At 40.0% G+C, this 18936-nt stretch overlaps 1 protein-coding gene across 1 annotated transcript in view; it reads right to left on the bottom strand.

Annotated features, from left to right (window-relative positions):
• Window positions 1-18936, bottom strand: part of TLL1 (tolloid like 1) — a 123150-nt gene that overhangs the window by 53830 nt on the left and 50384 nt on the right. Inside the window, exons 2-5 of the mRNA XM_044430797.1 lie at window positions 10680-10790; window positions 3961-4041; window positions 2667-2819; window positions 790-907 (exon numbers count right to left, since the gene is read on the bottom strand). Coding sequence (XP_044286732.1) covers window positions 790-907; window positions 2667-2819; window positions 3961-4041; window positions 10680-10790 — 463 coding nt within the window. The remainder of the gene's footprint in view (window positions 1-789; window positions 908-2666; window positions 2820-3960; window positions 4042-10679; window positions 10791-18936) is intronic.

Raw genomic sequence — 18936 nt, 5'->3', positions numbered from 1 at the left:
TAATAGAGCAAAATATATACCAAGAAGGAGCTTGCGAGTTTCACTTTCAAACAAATTTGCATCCCAGCTTATGTATCAGTGCAACAGTGACAAATGAGCTTTAGCCACACTAACTGATAATCACAATGATATATCTTTGATAGGTGAAAGACAGGTGAGGGGATTACATGTAGCTATTATTACTATTCAGAGATTCATGTTGTACAAAGCTCCACATAAGTGTCTTCTTTCCTTTCAAGTGGTGAGGTTGCTTTTTATGTACAATGGCATGCATGTGCAGCTGTGTTCCCAGTGATAGGGAACAGTAGTGAATGGTAAAGTCCTTGTATTTATGAAAGCCTTTAATATGCTTCAGAGCTTTCACACACTTAGGAAATCAGTAATGAGCCTTAAATTTACAGTATATTTTTAGTGGATCCTGGGCAATTCAATCTAAAACAAGAGCTTTGGAATTTAACACATACATGTGAACACACATACTTTTTTGGATGGGTTTTGCCTTCTTCCAGAAGTATGTGGGCAATTTCACCCTTTCAGCTGGCAGTGGCACACAGCAATTCAGAGAGTGTGTGAAGTCCTGTGAGCCTTGCAGCCAGAACCTAGAGTTGATGGCACTTGGATCCTTCTAATGCTGTACTTCTGCACATACTGCAGCAATGGGACACTATAATTGTTACTCATTTGACACTGTCATAATATTAAATTTCAACGTTTTACAAGCACTGCTCCTTGGATCTCCAGGGCAACATTCTCAGTAACTAATGACCAATAACTTTTGCACCAACTTACCCACAAGGCCTGTATGTAAACACAATGTAACTTTCTTCATCACTTCGCTCAATGAATGTAACGCAGGTATATTTTTCCCAGTGCCGCATTGCCTGCTTGAACATTGCTCGCTGGCTGCCTAGAATCAACGTTTGCAATGAAATACACAAGTGATTTTTAAAAGTATGCTATTTCAGCAGTCACTTTAACAGTGTTAAAGTTCATTTGATTCTTTTGACATACATGAAACTAAGAATGTTTCAAATGCTACCAAAGACTGAATGCAGTTTTGGCAAAAGGGAAAAGAAGGAATGAATCAGCTTGGCAAACAGCATCAATCTTACAAAGCAAGGATCACATCTTCAAAATATACCCCCTACACATACACACACATATAAACCATGTAAGGTGAAAGTATTCATTACTTATGTTCAGAAAGAATTGTATGAGCCAGCAGATCTACACTTCACACAATCTGTGATCCACCAAGCTAAACATACAGCTCTTGAGCCATACCTCAAAGCCCTCAAATTTTTGTTAACACTATTCTCTTTTACAACCAAGGCAAGTAGGAGAATAATATTACTGCACCTTTAATGTACTAACATACCTGGATTAGTTTGGTTTAGGGAATGAAAATTAATACAGGCATTCTGTGTGTTGAGGATACATGCAAGTTTTGTTTTTAAATTGCTATATTCACACCTCAGTATTGGTCCATTAGGCACCACTGATCCAAGAACAGTCTGCCATTATGTCAATTTCACTGTGTATGTCACAGATGAAAGCATATGCTGCAGCAAGTGCCAGACTCGTATGAAAATGAGGGCAATCTGATACATACTCACAGCAATGGATTAAGTGATGGGCAGCAAATACAAACATAGGCATGTTGCTTTTGAATGCAAAGATGTTACTGATTCATTAGCCCTGTCCCTCAAGGAAGACTGTGTGCGTGCCTGAGTGTTCACATTTTTCACACTGCTGCACAAAGGCATATGCATTCGAAAAACAGAAATCAACAGAGTGTAACTTCAGAGAATGAAGATTCACACAACCATTTCGTGTTGAATTATATGAAAAATAGCTAATGTGATGTAAGTGCTAGTTCTTGCAAAATATATTCATAAGTGCAGCCGCACCCAGAGGAATGTATATCTGGAAGCAACCTTCGTGTGCAAATCTTTTAATGAATAAGGATTCTGGCATTATTTCATGTTATACCTTATTATTTTCCCTTTAAAATAGATTGCACTGCTCTCTTAACTTGATTAAAATAAATGGCTTTCTTTTGGTCAATATTGTCCAATGCAGTAATGTCAGCAGAAAGAGAACATCCTGGTGAAACTAAGATGAAATTCCAAATTATTCATTTAGGTTACAGGTTATATGTAGTCTACTTGCTCTGAATCCTAAAACATTGTGGTAAAGGTAAATCTGGACTAGTCTGCTAATAAGCACTTCTCCTTAACAGTATTTGATTCACTGCTTTTCATGTTCTGTTTAGCTTTCAGCAGAGGAAGTATCTGTCCAGAAAATTATTTTTAAAATCTACAATAGACATTAAGACATATAAAGATAGTTGTACTAGAATACGCAAAAATTTTAAGGTTTGGTACTGGACAGTGTACTATGTGTAGCTGACATTTCATGAAATAGAAGAAAACAAGAAAAACAGGGTGAAATCCTATGCTTGTTTAGAAAGAAAAGGGGCTCCGAATCATTGCATGCTACAGCCAGCTTTGTATGCCTTTTTTCCTGTCCACATATGCATAGGATTGTGCCTATGATCCATTTCCAGACTTCTAAATCTGATTCATTAAATATATTTTCCCCAACTAATTCAAAAAGTCAATTCCATCATGGATCTGAAAAAACATACCCTTTGTCTCTCTTACCAGTGAAATTTCCTCCTATAACATAAGGAATGACCCCTCCTGGCCATATTCTTTCAGTGCGTGATGTAGCTGCTCGGGGAAACCTTTTTCTCTCATAGCTCCCTGAAAATGTTAGGGCTGCTTTCCCCTTAGTTATATTAGCTTGTTCAAAACCTGCAATGACATTTACAGTCTCAAATGGAACAAAATATGTAACATTTCACTAATAGTAACATTTTTTTCAAACATATAAACATGTTTCAAATCCAGCACTGCAATATCATGAATGAATGCAATTTCAAGTAACACACGAAATGTAATTTCTACACCTGCAAGGCTATAATACAACCATACCAAACTCAAGTACTTCTTGCCCTGTCTTCCTATTGACCTGTACTTGAAAAAGCTCCCTGTACAGGCATACAAGCTAGATTTAACACCTGGCCTAGTGGAACAGACTATCTCCTTGCAAGGCATTCAGCCTGATTTCTGATCCAATGAGATTCTATTTAAGGGTGATAATTCTTAGGATATGGTTGTATTTATGGATCTTAATTTACATTGAAAACAAAAATTGCTTATACACAAGAGAAGATAAGTTAAACTATGGTCATAACTCTACAGTTCCACAGTCAAATTCCATTTTGAAACTTTGGGTGCCTTGTCTCCATTGAAAAGTGGTATCAGAAGGAGGCAATTTGCAAGAAAAACACAGCAAGCATGAACAGAGTTACCTAACTTTTTTACCACATATACCCATTTTCCTTTGTAATTCCTTCTCCCCAATTCCCCCACTATCTGGGATTCTTTGTATTATTATTTGAATAACTGCGTATAGCATTCAAGTGATCATCTCACTAAAAAACATTATTTCCTGATTAATTACTAACAAGTGATATCGTGATAGCCACCCTAGTGGAAATTTTACTTTATTACCCACATTTAGCATTCAGAACTTAAATATAAAATGAAAACTGTCAAACTGTACTTTGGGAAAGATCTCTTTACTTTTAATACTTTGTCCATTATTCTTATAAATTGGGTGTAAAGGTTCTGCAGTGCCATACACAGAATGAGTTCCCTAAACCAAGACAGCTTCTCCATTGACCTTAACAGGAAGATCTGATCTGCACACATCTCTTTGCACTTGGTGCTTTTGTCTCTCAACTGAACTGAATTAAGCTAGAGTGTTCAAGAGATCTTTGGGTAAGCTGAAATGTGCACACACTTGGATTAGGATGCAGACAAGTTTCCAAAGACTTTTATTACCGGAACTGGAAAATTAGGATATCTGCCCACTTAAACAGTGCAATACCTGAACCAAATCTTCTTATCCTGTCTATAAGTTGATAGAGGGTATCACTTTTTTTTGAAATGCCTCGCTCTCCAAAGCCACCTTTTAAAAGAAGAAAATTAAGTAAGAAGCTTTATACATACATTTAGCAAACATATTTACTGTGAAAAGAGGTGGGGAGGAGAATTTTCTGAATGTCAGGACTTGCTGAAAAAATGTTTCTTTAACAGAGCGTAAGATTCTTTCAATAATTAACATTCACATCTTTTATGCATTGAGAATGAAATGAAAACATATTAGTTGCTGTAAGGGTTTTCTGCATGCATTCCATATGCATTCCATGCTGCTGGCCAGCATAACTTTGGTATCCCAACAATTTACAGCAACTACATCATCTAATTACTATTTGAAGGGTGCTCCTCCTCCTTATGACAAACTTAGTAGCCCTTCTTTTAGATAAATACAATCCTACTAGTTGAAATAAAAGTATCCAAAAATGTCAAACAAATTAATAAAACATTGGGAGAAAAATGCAAGATAATGTATTTATCTGTGATGTGTTTGGAACTATTAATGTATGAGTGGGTTTCAATAACAATAAGTTTTGTAGGAATGCTAGCTTATCAGATGCTTGAACAACTCTAGTATTAATAGTTCAAGGGCTAATGGGCAGATGAGTCTCAAAGCTAACAATAAGGGCTCTTATTGTTCTAGTATTCTTTTATTTAATGGATCTTTTATTCTAGTGTTCACTATGCCAGTTACAGGTAAAAAGCAGATGATATTCAAGTAAAATTTGTTATTCTATTTCTTTTGACATGGCATTGTTTCTGCAGTTGATTTCACGTAAGCATAACTGAAGTACCAACTTCTTTGGATAATAACAATGCTATTTAAAGAGCCCTTAATGACTTCACAAGACACTATAGAAATATTTGTTTTAAAAACCCAGTATTAAACCACTGTTCAAAGACTGTTATAGAAGGACTGGACAAGTCTATAAAAAGCCTTATTGCTTCTCCCAGTACAAAAGTACAGACCACTGAGTTCAGCACTATTTAACCCCAAGTAGGCATGCATCAGATTGCTGTCTTGAGAGGTATAATGAAAAACAGGTTAGCCATTTCAGAAATCGCCCAGATTCTTTGGACATATAGTCTTCATCTCAGCTTCCTAAATGACAGTGTTCAAAGGCTTATTATCAAGTGTGCAAGGCCATATAAGGCAAACATGTTGCATGATTGCTCTGTAATCTGCCTAATTATTTGCATTACACTATCACATAGTCACAGAAACCCTTGAGAAAAATTTTTCAAATTTTTGCTACGATTTTAAGAGAATGAGGCAATACTTTAAGACATTCCTTCCCTATGAGCTGTTTTGTGAGCATCAGTCGGTGCTACAGCACACAAACATTTATTGCCCATTGATGAAATCATGCTTCAGTGTATGTTTTAATTTCTGAAGTGCACACACAGTGAAAGAAACTGAAACATTAAATGGAGATGATGGGCAGTTGTATTCTCGCAAGGTCTCCCATGGGAAAGTTGCATATTTTTAAAATGAACTACATAAAGTTTCATAGTGCTTTTGTTATATCTTACTGTGAATCTCTTAACCACAATACAATAAGAAGTTCCATTATAACTTGCAGTGCTTACTGAGTAGCTCCAGTTCATTTCAATGGAACTTGATCAAGAGAACTTCCTGACTGTGCTTCTTAAGAATGCAATATTTAATTATAATATTATATATTATATATTGTAATTTACTGTATATTATAATGTATATATTGTGTGTGTGTGCGTGCGCATGCATGCGTAATGTCTATGCATAAATAAGCCATTCAGATGGATCCAATGAGATGGTGTTCTATTCACAGAAAGTGCTACTGCTTGACTTTAGGAGATTTCCCTTCCCTCCATGCCACTGCTCAACCTATTCAACAGATTTCCCTGGCTCTCTGTTTGCGATTTTCAGGGGCCAGAGCAACAATTGTGAGTAACTGGAAGCAATGAATTCTGTTCCTGCAAACCCTGTGGTGCCCACCTAAATCTTGAACTGACCTAATCACTTTAATGGAGTTTATTCTCAGATGTGATTCCAGCTGATAGCATGTTAGAGTAATGTACAAATAAGATGCTTGATTCTGCTTACATCCACAATGCTTTTTTATTTTAAGAATTAAAATGACTAATACTTTGATCCTTAATAACTCCGCAATATCTCTGTCTGCAGCAGTATTGTAATATCACTACAGAAACTAGCATTTCCTGAAATACCATCTTCCCTAAAGATTTTTTTTTTTTCAGAATGTGACCATGCATGTTCCCCATGCAAGACATAAAGAGAATTAAGCTGAAAGATGTTGCGTATTGTAAAAGATGACAGGATAATTATAACATAGATTTTCAGATGTCTGTGAATCAAAAGCAAAAATGCAAGCTAAACAAATCAATCACTTATACTCAAGTTTCAAGAGAGGTTATTTGCCTTGCTGTATGTATCTGTCAGCAAAATTAGACTCTGAAACAGTTCAAAGCTAATTAAAATTATTTGTTGTTGAGTGGGTGGGAGAAATAACTGAGTCTATCAACATTTAAATCCAGATCTTAAAAAAGATCAAAGATGCTACTACATAAAACAGACAGTGATTTTAAGAAAAGATAAGCAAAAAATAAAGTATTAAAATAGTCACTGCATTACTTTTTAATTAACAAAGAAGGCAGATTCGAAACAAACATAGTACAATGGCTGTCATTCGACATCAGAAATATGGGCAGGGAAAGGTCTATTTGGAAAAAGATTTGTGAGAGGTGGGGGAAAGGTCTGTGAGAGGCAGGGTTGCCATCTGTGGAATTGCTTAGTGCAGCTGTGCTCAGTAGTGAGCTGATGTACAAATACTATGAATACTTCATTCGCAAACTTTGAAAGTGTTGTTAGAGGCAAAAAGCAGGTCAGATCATGCAATCATGATCAGCTGGCCACCCTAGTGGATGGAGAGAGCTATGTAATGCATTTTCTCCAGCAGCCCCTCCCAGATGATGACTGCTGCTGAAGTTGCCCTGGCTCAGATCCGAATATTGTTGCCATGGTCTATTCATCAATTATAATTTCAGGTCTATTCATCAGTTATGATCTTAGGCTGGGTAGAAAACCAAGGGGACTAACAAAGCACTACGATCTCATTTAGTTATAGCAATGGTGACGCACAGCAATAATTGTTCTTCCTATACCTCCCCACCAAGAACACACTTATATGGTGCATTTGGATTTAAACAAACTAACAAACTAAAGCTGTTGGTGATGCTTTGTAAAGGAGAGAAGTAAAAGGTAAAAGGACTGTAAGTATTTTCTTTAAATTAAACTCCACCTTTAATAATTTTCCTACTCTATTTCATGTATTCCATTTTTATACCACCCAATAAGTGAAGCTTATTAGGGTGTTTACAAGATGTGTTTGCAGAAATTGCAGCACAATCTTATGGCTGCTAGACTCTGTCTAGCTTGCCACAGGATACTTTGGAGTACCATTTCTGCTCCGAGATCAAGATTAGAACTGGGACTCGTACTACAGAACACCTTCCCTTCCTTGCTGGCTGTGCAGAAATTACTGTGCTGGCTGTGGTCCCAAGGTCAGGAGACCGACCTTGGCAAGATGCAGCTCTGGGTGAATATTCCAGGGAAAGGGGAGGAGCTGCCAGGATACAGTATATCCTAGCAGCACCTCTGCTTGTCCTCCTCACAAGAAGGTACAAGAGACTTAGATGGTTAGAATCGGCCATCTAAATTATTTGCAGAGCAAGAGAAACATAGAGGTGACCTTCAAGTTTGCTCTCCAAGTTTGGAGGGTTATAGGCACCCACACTGGATCATGCTGTTTGTTATACTGGTTTTTCTGTAATACACTGGGGATTTAATTATTCAAGTCCTGAGAAATTTCTCTTTGGACATTATCACTTCTTCTCTTGAAAATTTATGTTTGCATCATTTAACCGATGGAACTAATCAATTATGAATTGTACAAAAAATGACTTTAGTCCAAAAAACCAAAAGTGTGTTACACTGTATTGTTGCTAGCTACAAAAAGGAACTGTCGCTCAAAATGTTCCCTTTGGAAGCAAGGTAGTTCGTTCAGCAGAGATAAGCAATGGATGCATTTGGGTTGGAACTAAGACTTCCTGTCCATGTTTTACAGGCTGCTGACTCAGGCATGATGTAAAGGAAAATGCTTGCAACAAATGAAATGAGCAACCTGCCATCACTATCATAATGTTTTGGATTTCTATGAATTTGCATTGGTTTAAATGTGGCAGGGAGAGGGATTTTTTTAAGGGTGGTGACAGTGTTTTACCCCGGAATACTCTTGAACAATGCTCTGGGACATACTGGGGTGCGGGTTGGGCTGGGGAACAGCAGCTGCTAACTGGAAGCTGCTGAAAGACTCTCTGCTGCTGACAAAAAGGCAATGACGAAGACAGGCAGGCAGACATAGAGAAAGGCTTTCAACAACCATCCACCCCTTGTCAGCACTTTTTGTCAAGCTCCAGTTTGTCAGACACCTGATTAATTGACGGGAGATCAGAGGAGATGGAGGAGATGGGGAGAGGAACCAGTCCTAGAACGAGTACCAAAAGAGTACCCCACCAGAGAGCCGGAGGAGCCAGCAAAGTTGTAATCTGCACAGTTCAAAAAGGTATCCCTACCTTACTTCTCTGGCTCTGAAGACTCTTGGCCTTCATGCCATCTCCAAAAGCAGCAGGAGGCTCCCTTGCTCTGCTGGAGAAATCCTTTGAAAAATAGGGTGCTGTCCCTTTAAGCAACACCCATTCCTTAGAGGTGGAAAAGTAAGGGGTATCAAACCTGAAACAGAACCACAGCGTGGTTTCAAATCCTGTTTGGAAACAACTTGGCTTGGGTGCTTTCTTAGCCGGCCTTAATATACCATGCACCATACCACAGTGAGCTGTCCGTGGTGCTGTGGTCCTGCTCTCCTGAAAAGCTTCCCCAATCTTCTCCTACAAGTCTCAGTCTAGAAGCAGACACAACCCCAAAATGCATCTCCTAGTTTTAGTCCAACTTTTTTATTATTACATTTTGCTTTTCCAACCAAATCAGAGAAATTTGGCCACAGCTTTAGTTACAATTACAGTAAAAAGAATGGAACCTCAACAAGAATAATTTTCCTTTGATGTTTCTATTTAAGATTTGCACTGTAATTAGCCAAGATGATATGTGGTGTTTCCTTCACAGTAGATTTCCTTCCCCTAACACAGCTTTGCACATTGGGATTTTTTTTAGCCCAGGTAAATGCTAAAATGAAAATCATGTTAATGGAAGATATCAGGGACAAGTAACCTTTGTTGGTCTATAATATCTTGGACTAAAGACAAGCACTACATGTTACCAGGGTTCATATGACATCTCAAATAAATCTAGTAGATGCCCAATGAAATAGATACTTATGCATCAGTTACTGAGTAGAGCTGCAAAGTGTTATTAGGATGATTCATACAAGGATGCTGCAGAAGCGTAGGAAGAATATGATGAGAACATCCCCATTCCCACCAATACTGACATTACAACTTCTGTTCCACCAGCCAAGACTGATGACAAATACAAACAAAGCCAGGGGATACATCCTCTCTCCCTGATCTTCAAGGATGGGTTTGGCTTCAAACAGAATTGATTTGTTTCGTGCACACCCCGTATACCTTCTTGGCAGCACAAGATAAAGCACAGTGAGGACATGAATTTCATCCAAGCTGTTCCCCATGGAATTCTACAGAGATCTGGGGTGGAGATGAGATCAGAACATCTCTGTAAAAGTCATTAATAAGGTTGTCCTATAGTTTCCTCATTTCTCCGCTGCACTTTTCAGGCATACTAATGTAAGTCGGCTATTTACACAACTGCTACCATATGTTAGCAAACAATTCCCAGCCTTGCATTTTCATGAAAAGCCTAGCAAGTTTCAGTTGTATTTCCCCTGGTTCTTTTATGCATAAGTCTAGATGACAAAGTCATTTTTTATCCCCTCCATGTTTTCTAAGGGTACCCAGATGGAAATGTCTTGCTGCGTACATTCAATCATTCTTTAACTGCAGCAATTCCCATATTGGTTCCTGGAAAATGATATCATTGTGCTTACAGAAATCACCATGAAATTATCTACATAAATGGATTCCTAAACTCCTAGGGAGACCTAGATGGGCCCAGAGTTAACCATATGAACCACCCATGGTGAGGTAAAGGCTTGCAATTTATATCATTGGTTTATGTGATGAAGAGTTGATTGAAGCCCATTACCCCATTAACCCTGTTCAGCTGCTTAGCCTGAACACATAGGGTACAAAGTGCATAGAGGACGGAGAGCATGTACTCCCAAACTCTGGCATGTAATGAGAAGGTGACCTCCCAAACTGTTGCCAACCTTCTAGCTTTTAACTAGGTTTAATACTATAATTCTAGTTGCGTTGACTGTATTTGAGCAACAGAAAGGTGGCACATAAATAGCTTAAATGAATTCATAAATATTTTAGTTCATTTCAATACAGTTATTCACCAGTATGGAATTTTGGTCTGCAAGAAAACAAATTATTTCAATCAATGAAAATTACTCATACTCTCTGTATAACAGTGCAATCATATACTCAAATTAGACAGAATAAGTTCAATGGGATTTACTTCTGAGTAAGTGAATATAGGATTATAGCAAAAATGAATCCAAATCAGCTTACCTGTATTATGTCCATCTCTCTCCTTTGAATGCTGTGTAAGATCAATTGTCCTGTCAATCTGAAAGATTTTTAAGTCTTCATCATCTAAGGCAATATCTCCCCAAAAGACAGCTTGAAATACAAAAAGAGAACTTAATTTAAATATATTAGAAGTAGCACCACACAAATATTTGCTTAAAGTCTATAGCTGTAGTCCAACACAGAATGAAAGGTGCTTCATCGTATGAAAATCAATGGCTGGATATGGCTGAATTCTGGTTTGGATGCTCATATGAGTTCAACAAGAAATGATACCCACAGTTACTGAAAAGCTTTTAAAGCATTAAATATAAATTATATATCCTTCAAGATATGGTATTATTGCAGTTCTTTAAGAATATCAATACTAATTATTATTAGTCTGGATCCAACAGTGCCATTCTGGTACCATAGGTGACATTGTGCTGGAGGAAATGGCATCCACAACTATGTACAAGAAGGAACTGAAGTTATGCTTGTGCAAGCACCCCTCTAATAGATCTTGGCTTTGCTTGTACAAGCTCTGCTAGCACATCTTGCTTCCACTTTATAATATAGTGCATTCCTGTAATGCAATATGCCCCACTTACACAATGCACTCTGATTGCACAAGCTCTATTTGTCTGTCTCATTGCCATTTGTGCAAGCTCTGCTCATGCACCTCATTGCTTCTTGCACAAGATCTCCTTGAACATCTGATTAGTACTGGTGCAACCAACAGTTTTCGCAGAGTTGCACAAGTCTGATTTGATTTAGTGGACTGACATCGTTGGACACTGCCCTTTATGTTCAGACTGCTTTTTAAAAAACATTAAGTGCATTTGGCATTTTTAGGTTTAGAAATTCATGCTATAAATCATTGCTTAGAAGGAACCTTTTTAAATGATCCAACTCATTCACTACAGAAAGGAAAATATGAAAATGTAATTCATAATCTCAATGCAGTTTATCAGTGTTTATTATTTTTCAATTTTTCTGCTTGTTAAAACAAATATACATAGATCAGCAATTATGCGTATGCATATATACAGCCACTAGGAATCTCTTGTCCTCTCTTTGAGATCAACACTGAAGTATTTTGTTCTTATACTGTGTAGGTTTAAATATGTTAAAGTCCAAAAGATATTCTCACCAGAGATGTAATCTTTTTGACATATTTTACATGTGATATTATTTCAACATAGAGCAGTTTTGTCTTGTTAACCCATACCAATCTGTCAGTAAAGAGATGTTTACTCAATGGATATCACTAAGAGCTGCACTCCAACCACACTTACTTAGAAGTAAGTCCCATCAAACATAGTGGGAATTAGTCTGAATAAACATGCACAGAATTGCACAGTAATTACAGTTTAGACATGGTGCTATCTCCACACACGAATGGAGTGCAAAAGAAGTGGCTTGGAGTAAGTATATAAAAAGTAGAAATGAGAGAGCCCTGTTAGTTTCAGACAGATAATATAATTTGATTCCTAGACCAGAAGGTCCTCAGCTGAGGAGACAGCAAAGATTTCCCCCTTTTTCATGAAGAAGCGGCAACAGCAATGAAGAGATGCCACATTTTGCTTGAGCAGAGTCATGACACATTGTGGCAATCTAAAGAGGCCAGCAGGTTTAAACTGTCAGCCCACATCAATATATAAGGAGGAAGCCTCAGCCAGAAATAATCCAGGAGCCTTAAGTGATAACTTTCCATAATATTTGGAACATAAATGAAGCCAAAGGATATTATCCACATTTTCTGAAGAGGCCAAACTAAGTAACACATCCTGTGGCTGTACAAATACGAATCTTCTGGTAATTCCCCAAACACCCAAGTACTTTTTACCCTATATTCTTTTTCACTCCCATGTTCTGTGCTCCTTTGACATTGGAGAACATTCTTTTTCATCAGAAGTTAAAAAGACAGTAGAAAAGATTTATTAGGCAGCAGATCTCTTCTCCCAAAACATCCCCCCATCACAGTTACAAACCTAGAGCACAATGTTAAGCATTCTCTGGAATTTACTCCCTAGTAAATGTGCTTAGGGTTGCATCAGTTGCTCACACAGCACAACAAGTTACAAAAGGGTCTGTGGTAGATTTTAAAAGACATTGGAAAATTGCATGGGGTTATATACTTGAATAGGATTGTACAGTGATACGCTGTTTTGGAAAAAGCTCACAACCTTGCACTGAGTTTTATAGGCAAGGAAGCCCTGGACTTAGTGCAGGAAAGCCCTTTTGGACGCTCCTGAGGGAATCCAGGTGATGACACTTAGGAGATACAATTAGGGAGAGTGTGTACCCAGGATTTTGATGAGGCAGAGGAAGAAGGACTGAAGTCAAGGAATTTAAACTGTGCATGGCATTGAGCCAAAGACTACAACAGGCAAAATAAGGGCTATCAACATAAACATAGTAACAAAACTTGCTACAATTAAATTGGCTGAGACACATGACAAGGGTAGTATTTTAGCTGATTGCTTCAATCTGAAAGTGCATGCTGTTAAAACAGATTTTACATTGAAATGTTTTGTATGTTGAATTGCTTCTCTTCTTTAGAATAAACTGCTTCTTTTTAAAGAAACCCAGTTGTTGGCCATCATGCATTTGCTAAAGGAGTAACAGACAGTGCTTTATTTAACACAATGGGCAATTTTATAAGGATAATTTTAACACTGAAACATATGAAGAAGTAGCTGGTCGGAGAAAACTCAGAAATTTCCTGCCTGGATCCACTACCTGACAAAATGGTCAAGTGTGGTCATCCACTTTGCCACATACCTACAATCCACAGCCAACCCAGTGATACAGGTTTTAGTGCCACTCTGCTCTTGCAAACACCCCATGTTTTTAATTGTCACCACAGATGTTGTCTCAAGCATGACACTAGCGGTTGCAGTCAGAAGACAGTGCTAGGGACCAAAAAGATCATGAGTTTAGGCTTGCGAGACCACACACACACACACACACACACACACAGAGAGAGAGAGAGAGAGAGAGAGAGAGAGAGAGAGAGAGAGAGAGAGAGAGAGCGCACGCGTGAGTGAGCACGCACAAGTGCAAGCACACAACTTTATATGTGGTAATTTACATACCCTCTAAAGTCTGTGTGAGCCTTTAAAAGACCTTGTCTCTTAAGGCCACCCCTATTTGTAGGGATAAAAGGAGGGTGAGAAGGAGAGAGAAGGGTATTTGATTGCAGAAAATAGAAAAGCCTCAAGGTGGAGGCAGAAGTTAAAAGCCAGTTAATCTAGGCGGACCAGTTGCAACAGAGATCATCTGGTCCCATGTAGCTTTACTATAGCAAGTGCCCTTGGACGGCAGGGCAGGAGGGCCTCCCAGACATTCAGGGCTCCAAAGCAAAGATTCGTGGCTCCAGCCCTAGTAGGCCATCCCCTGACAACACCCCTGATCATGAGTTTCCCTTCCTGGCAACTTCCTATGAATATCCATGGAACAGACAATGACTTTCTGCTTTAATTTGCTCACATGTTCAGAGCACCATAAACAAGCAATTCCCTATCACCCTCAAAAAGACATTTTATAATTTACCTTCCCCATCTACATTGATAAATCCTTTAAAATCATGTACTTTTCCATTCAAAACCTCATACATGTAAACATGTAGAAAAAAACAAGAGAAACACACATGAAAGTATAACTCTATGTGATTTGTCTTTTTTATTATAGCAGCAGTAGCAGTATTGCAAATTGAGAATAAACAAAGCAAGGGAATTAGTGAATGGGAATTCCAAGGTTTAGTTTACCTAAAATGCTGCTGTTCAACAATCTTGCCTATTAACCTATTTTTAAAAACTGGCTTTACTGGGTTCCTTTTGTTGTGAGGATTAGATTTCTCTGCGTTTCTGGATAATTATGTTCAATGTTGTCTAGGAATGTCTACAACATGTGTACACCATTCCTTACTTCACAGTAGAAGGCAACAAACAACACAGAAGAACAAATCAAGGAAAATATATCTCAAGCCCCATTTATTTTCTTGAAATGAACTACAGTTCAGCATCTCAGTTTGATTGACATATTGCACCAAGTATAAAAATGTGATACTCTGCAATAGCTAAAACAGAGAGAGGGCAACATGCCAGATAATATGGACCAGGAGGTGAAACAATTATACTGTAATTTTCCCACTATTTTTATTTGTAGTATGCTTTAAATTATGAGATTAAACACATGCCCAGTCTTGTCAGCTCCCCTTGGAGAATGAATTGCTTGTGTGTGTGGTTTTTAATTCTTTAGGAAAACTACAATAACTACGCTGCAGGGGTACTGAGATGTAAAGAAACTAATTCGTTTTCCTCTAAAACATTTTTACAAAATGATTTGCCTTTAAGCTTCCACAAATCTAATTTTCTTATAGAAACACAACATTCCAACTTTGTGGTAGTGCCACATGCATGTGTTGAAAGTTCTAGTTATTTCATTAGATATATTTCACCTTCATACATTTCATAGTTCAAATTTTACTGAAAGCAAACATATTTTATGACTTGACTCTTTATCTCCACCATGATATCATTACAAACAGAGAAAGAGAAAGAAAGAAGCAGTGATATGTAATAGTCTCTTCCAACAAGTATACTGCAAAAGTTCACAATATGTTTTCTATCAATCCCCTGGCTAATGATTGACAATTCACTCACTCACCCTATTGCTGGAGCAAGATAAGTTGGACAGCAAGGGCCTTCTCATTGCAAAGTACACTGACAATATTTAAGCTATTTTCCTTATGAACTATAGAATGAGAAATACGTGATTGCATTTTAATTAGCAAAGTAGTTCTTTATTCTCTCATGCAGACATTCAAATTCCCTACAAGACTACCAATTTAAAGACTCCTGCAGGGGGGAAATGTTCATTGTTAGCATGGGAGTGGTTATCTTTGCTTACCACACTATGATGCTATTTTTGAAGGTGTGTCTGGAGTACCTCAACAGTGGAAGCAGCAGTTCCCAAAATGACAATGAAAAGTGCTGTTGCCTAAACAAAATGGCATCTCAGTGAGAAAATTGAGAGATGTGTCCATAAACAGAGCCTTCTTCCTGGCAGGTTTCTGTGTCAAGATACATTTCTATGTTCAAGATGCATAGTTGGTGGTGCTTTCAATACACTACGTGATTTGTGAAAATTCATATGGAAGCATCACGATTCCCCTCTTAAGAAATTAATCTATTCTCGACCTGGAAAAAAACAACCATGCCGTTCTAAAATATGGTGGTAGCCAATAGTCATGTAAATATCTACCAAGGTCAGTTCCACAAGTGAGGTTTAAATATATTGTGGTTTGTTTGTTTTTTAAGTACCATTATACTTGGTCTGCTGAACATACTAACCAAGATTTCCAGCCCCATGGTTATATTTGAAAAGGTCGCAATAGCAATACCATAAGATAAAAAGTTTTTAAAATTGTATATTTCAATTATTGATAGAATGTGCACTTACAAATACAATGTGCTGAAAGGTATGTAGAAATTTGATTGAGATCATTCTGAAATATTTCCAGTATTAGGATTAACATAACTCAGATTATATTCTCAAAAGAAACCTCCTCTTCAGTGTGAGTATATTAATGGTGAGTAGCCTATGAATAGGTCTTATAAATCAGCAGGTATAAATGGCTTCAGCCCATTGTCAATTAAAGCTATAGACTAGAATTGCAAAAAATCTGGTTCAGCACCGGTTCAGCACCATCCATGCCTGGAGGGGAGGGGAGGGGAGGTTGCTTTGGTTTACGGAGCCTCCATCTCCCTCACGGGACATCCAGCCCCTTCGAGACCAGGGCTGGAGTGCCTCTACTTGGTGTTGGGCGACCAAGACAGATTGGGGATTCTGTTGGCGTACCGTGCACCCTTCTGCCCAACAGACTCCCTGCCTGAGCTGACGGAGATCATCTCGGACCTGGTGTTGAGGAACCCTAGGATGTTGGTCCTGGGGGACTTCAATCTCCATGCCGAGACTGGTCTGACCAGGGCGGCTCAGGACTTCATGGTCTCCATGACGGCGATAGGGCTGTCTCAACATGTCACAGGCCCGACCCATGAATGTGGACACACTCTGGACCTGGTTTTCTCGACGGGGCAGGAAGAGGGTGATCTGAAGGTAAGGAATTTGTGTCTGACACCCCTGTCATGGTCAGATCACTTCCTCGTGAAGTTTGTGCTTGAGAGCGGCCTCTCCCTCTGTAAGGGTGCGGACCCGATTGTGTGGGTCCGCCCCCGGAACCGGGTGGATCCGGACTGATTCCTGAAGGCCCTGGGGGAGTTTCCGGCTGACAAGACTGGTGCTCCTGTCGAGGGTCTGGTCGAACTATGGAATGGGGAGATGACTAGGGCTGTTGACACGATCACTCCTAAGCGTCCTCTCCCACCAGGCAGAGCCCACTCCTCCCCTTGGTATACATCTGAATTGCGGGCGATGAAACAGGCCGGGAGATGGCTAGAGCGTAGGTGGAGGAGATCACGGGATGAATCTGACCGAACACACTTAAGAGCCCATTATTGGGCCGATGCTGTGGCAGTGAGGGTGGCGAAAAAGAAATTCTTCTCCGTTTCCATTGCCTCCTTAAAATGCCGTCCGGCGGAGCTTTTTCGGGTGGTACAAGGGCTGGTCCGTCCTGGCCCTAAGAAAGATCTGGTTCCACCCTCGAAGACCCGCTGTGACGACTTTGCCAAGCATTTCAGGGAGAAAATCACTCAGATTCGTCACGAGCTAGACTCTACTAGTGATTCAGAGGCTTCTGGGGAGATACCAATGTCGCCGTCTGGTCCAAAATTAATGGATGAATTTCAGTTATTGCGGCCTGATGATGTGGACAAGGTGCTTGGTCAAGTATGTCCCACCACTTGCCTATTGGACCCTTGCCCATCTTGGTTAATAAACAACGCCAAGCACGGGATTGGGACCTGGATCTTGGAAGTGGTTAATGCTTCTCTGAGGGAGGGTCGGGTACCTGCCCCTTTAAAGGAGGTGGTAGTCCGACCGGTCCTGAAGAAAGCGTCACTGGATCCAGAAATGGCCACCAATTACAGACCGGTGGCCAACATCCCATTTCTGGGCAAGGTGTTGGAGCAGGTGGTGGCAGGACAACTCCAAGCACTCTTGGATGAAACTGATTATCTGGACCCATTTCAGTCCGGCTTCAGACCAGGGTACGGTATTGAATCTGCCTTGATCGCCCTGTACGATGACCTGTGCAGGGAGAAGAACAGGGGGAGTGTGTCCCTGTTGGTCCTCCTGGACCTCTCAGTGGCTTTCGATACTATCGACCATGGTATCCTTCTAGATAGGCTAGCGGGATTGGGGGTCGGAGGCACTGCTTTGCAGTGGTTCCACTCCTATCTCAATGGCTGATTCCAGAAGGTGGTGCTGGGGGACTATGGCTCTGCGCCATGGCAGCTATGCCATGGAGTACCGCAGGGATCCATTTTGTCCCCTTTGCTGTTTAACATCTACATGAAACCGCTGGGAGAGGTCATCAGGAGGTGTGGGCTGCGGAATCATCAGTACACTGATGATACCCAGCTCTACCTCTCATTCTCCACCAATCCAGGTGAGGCAGTGGCTGTGCTAAACCAGTGCCTGGTCGGGGTAATGGGCTGGATGAGGGCCAATAAACTGAAGCTCAATCCAGACAAGACGGAGGTCCTGCTGGTTGGCGGATCGGGCTTCGGGGAAGGTGAATTGAACCTAGTCCTGAATGGGGTTGCACTCCCTCTTAGGGACAAGGTCCGCAGCTTGGGAGTGCTCCCCGACCCAGAGCTTTCACTGGAAGCTCAGGTGACAGCGGTGGCGAGGAGCACTTTCTTTCAGCTTTGGCTGATCCATCAGCTGCGCCCTTACCTGGAGAACAACTGCCTGGTGACAGTGACACACGCGTTGGTGACTTCCTGACTTGACTTCTGTAACGCACTCTATGTGGGGCTACCCTTGAAGACGGTCTGGATACTTCAATTGGTTCAAAATAGAGCTGCCAGGCTGCTGACGGGGACTGGGCGTTATGTTCACATGACTCCAGTTCTCCGTCAGCTTCACTGGCTTCCCATAGAAGTCCGGGCCCAATTCAAGGTGTTGGTGATGACCTATAAAGCCCTTAACAGCTTGGATCCTGGTTACCTGAAGGAGCGCTTACGTCCATATATGCCCGCCCGCCCCTTGAGATCAGTGGGAGAGGCCCTTCTCCGGGAACCCTCCGTGAAGGATATTAAGAGGGTAAGTACTCGGAGGAGGGCTTTCT

This window comes from Varanus komodoensis, unplaced genomic scaffold (assembly GCF_004798865.1).
Source record: "Varanus komodoensis strain SLA01 unplaced genomic scaffold, ASM479886v1 scaffold21, whole genome shotgun sequence".
Taxonomy (NCBI): domain Eukaryota; kingdom Metazoa; phylum Chordata; class Lepidosauria; order Squamata; family Varanidae; genus Varanus; species Varanus komodoensis.
The sequence above is the reverse complement of the archived record's forward strand: the minus strand, read 5'-3'. Positions and strand labels throughout refer to the sequence as shown.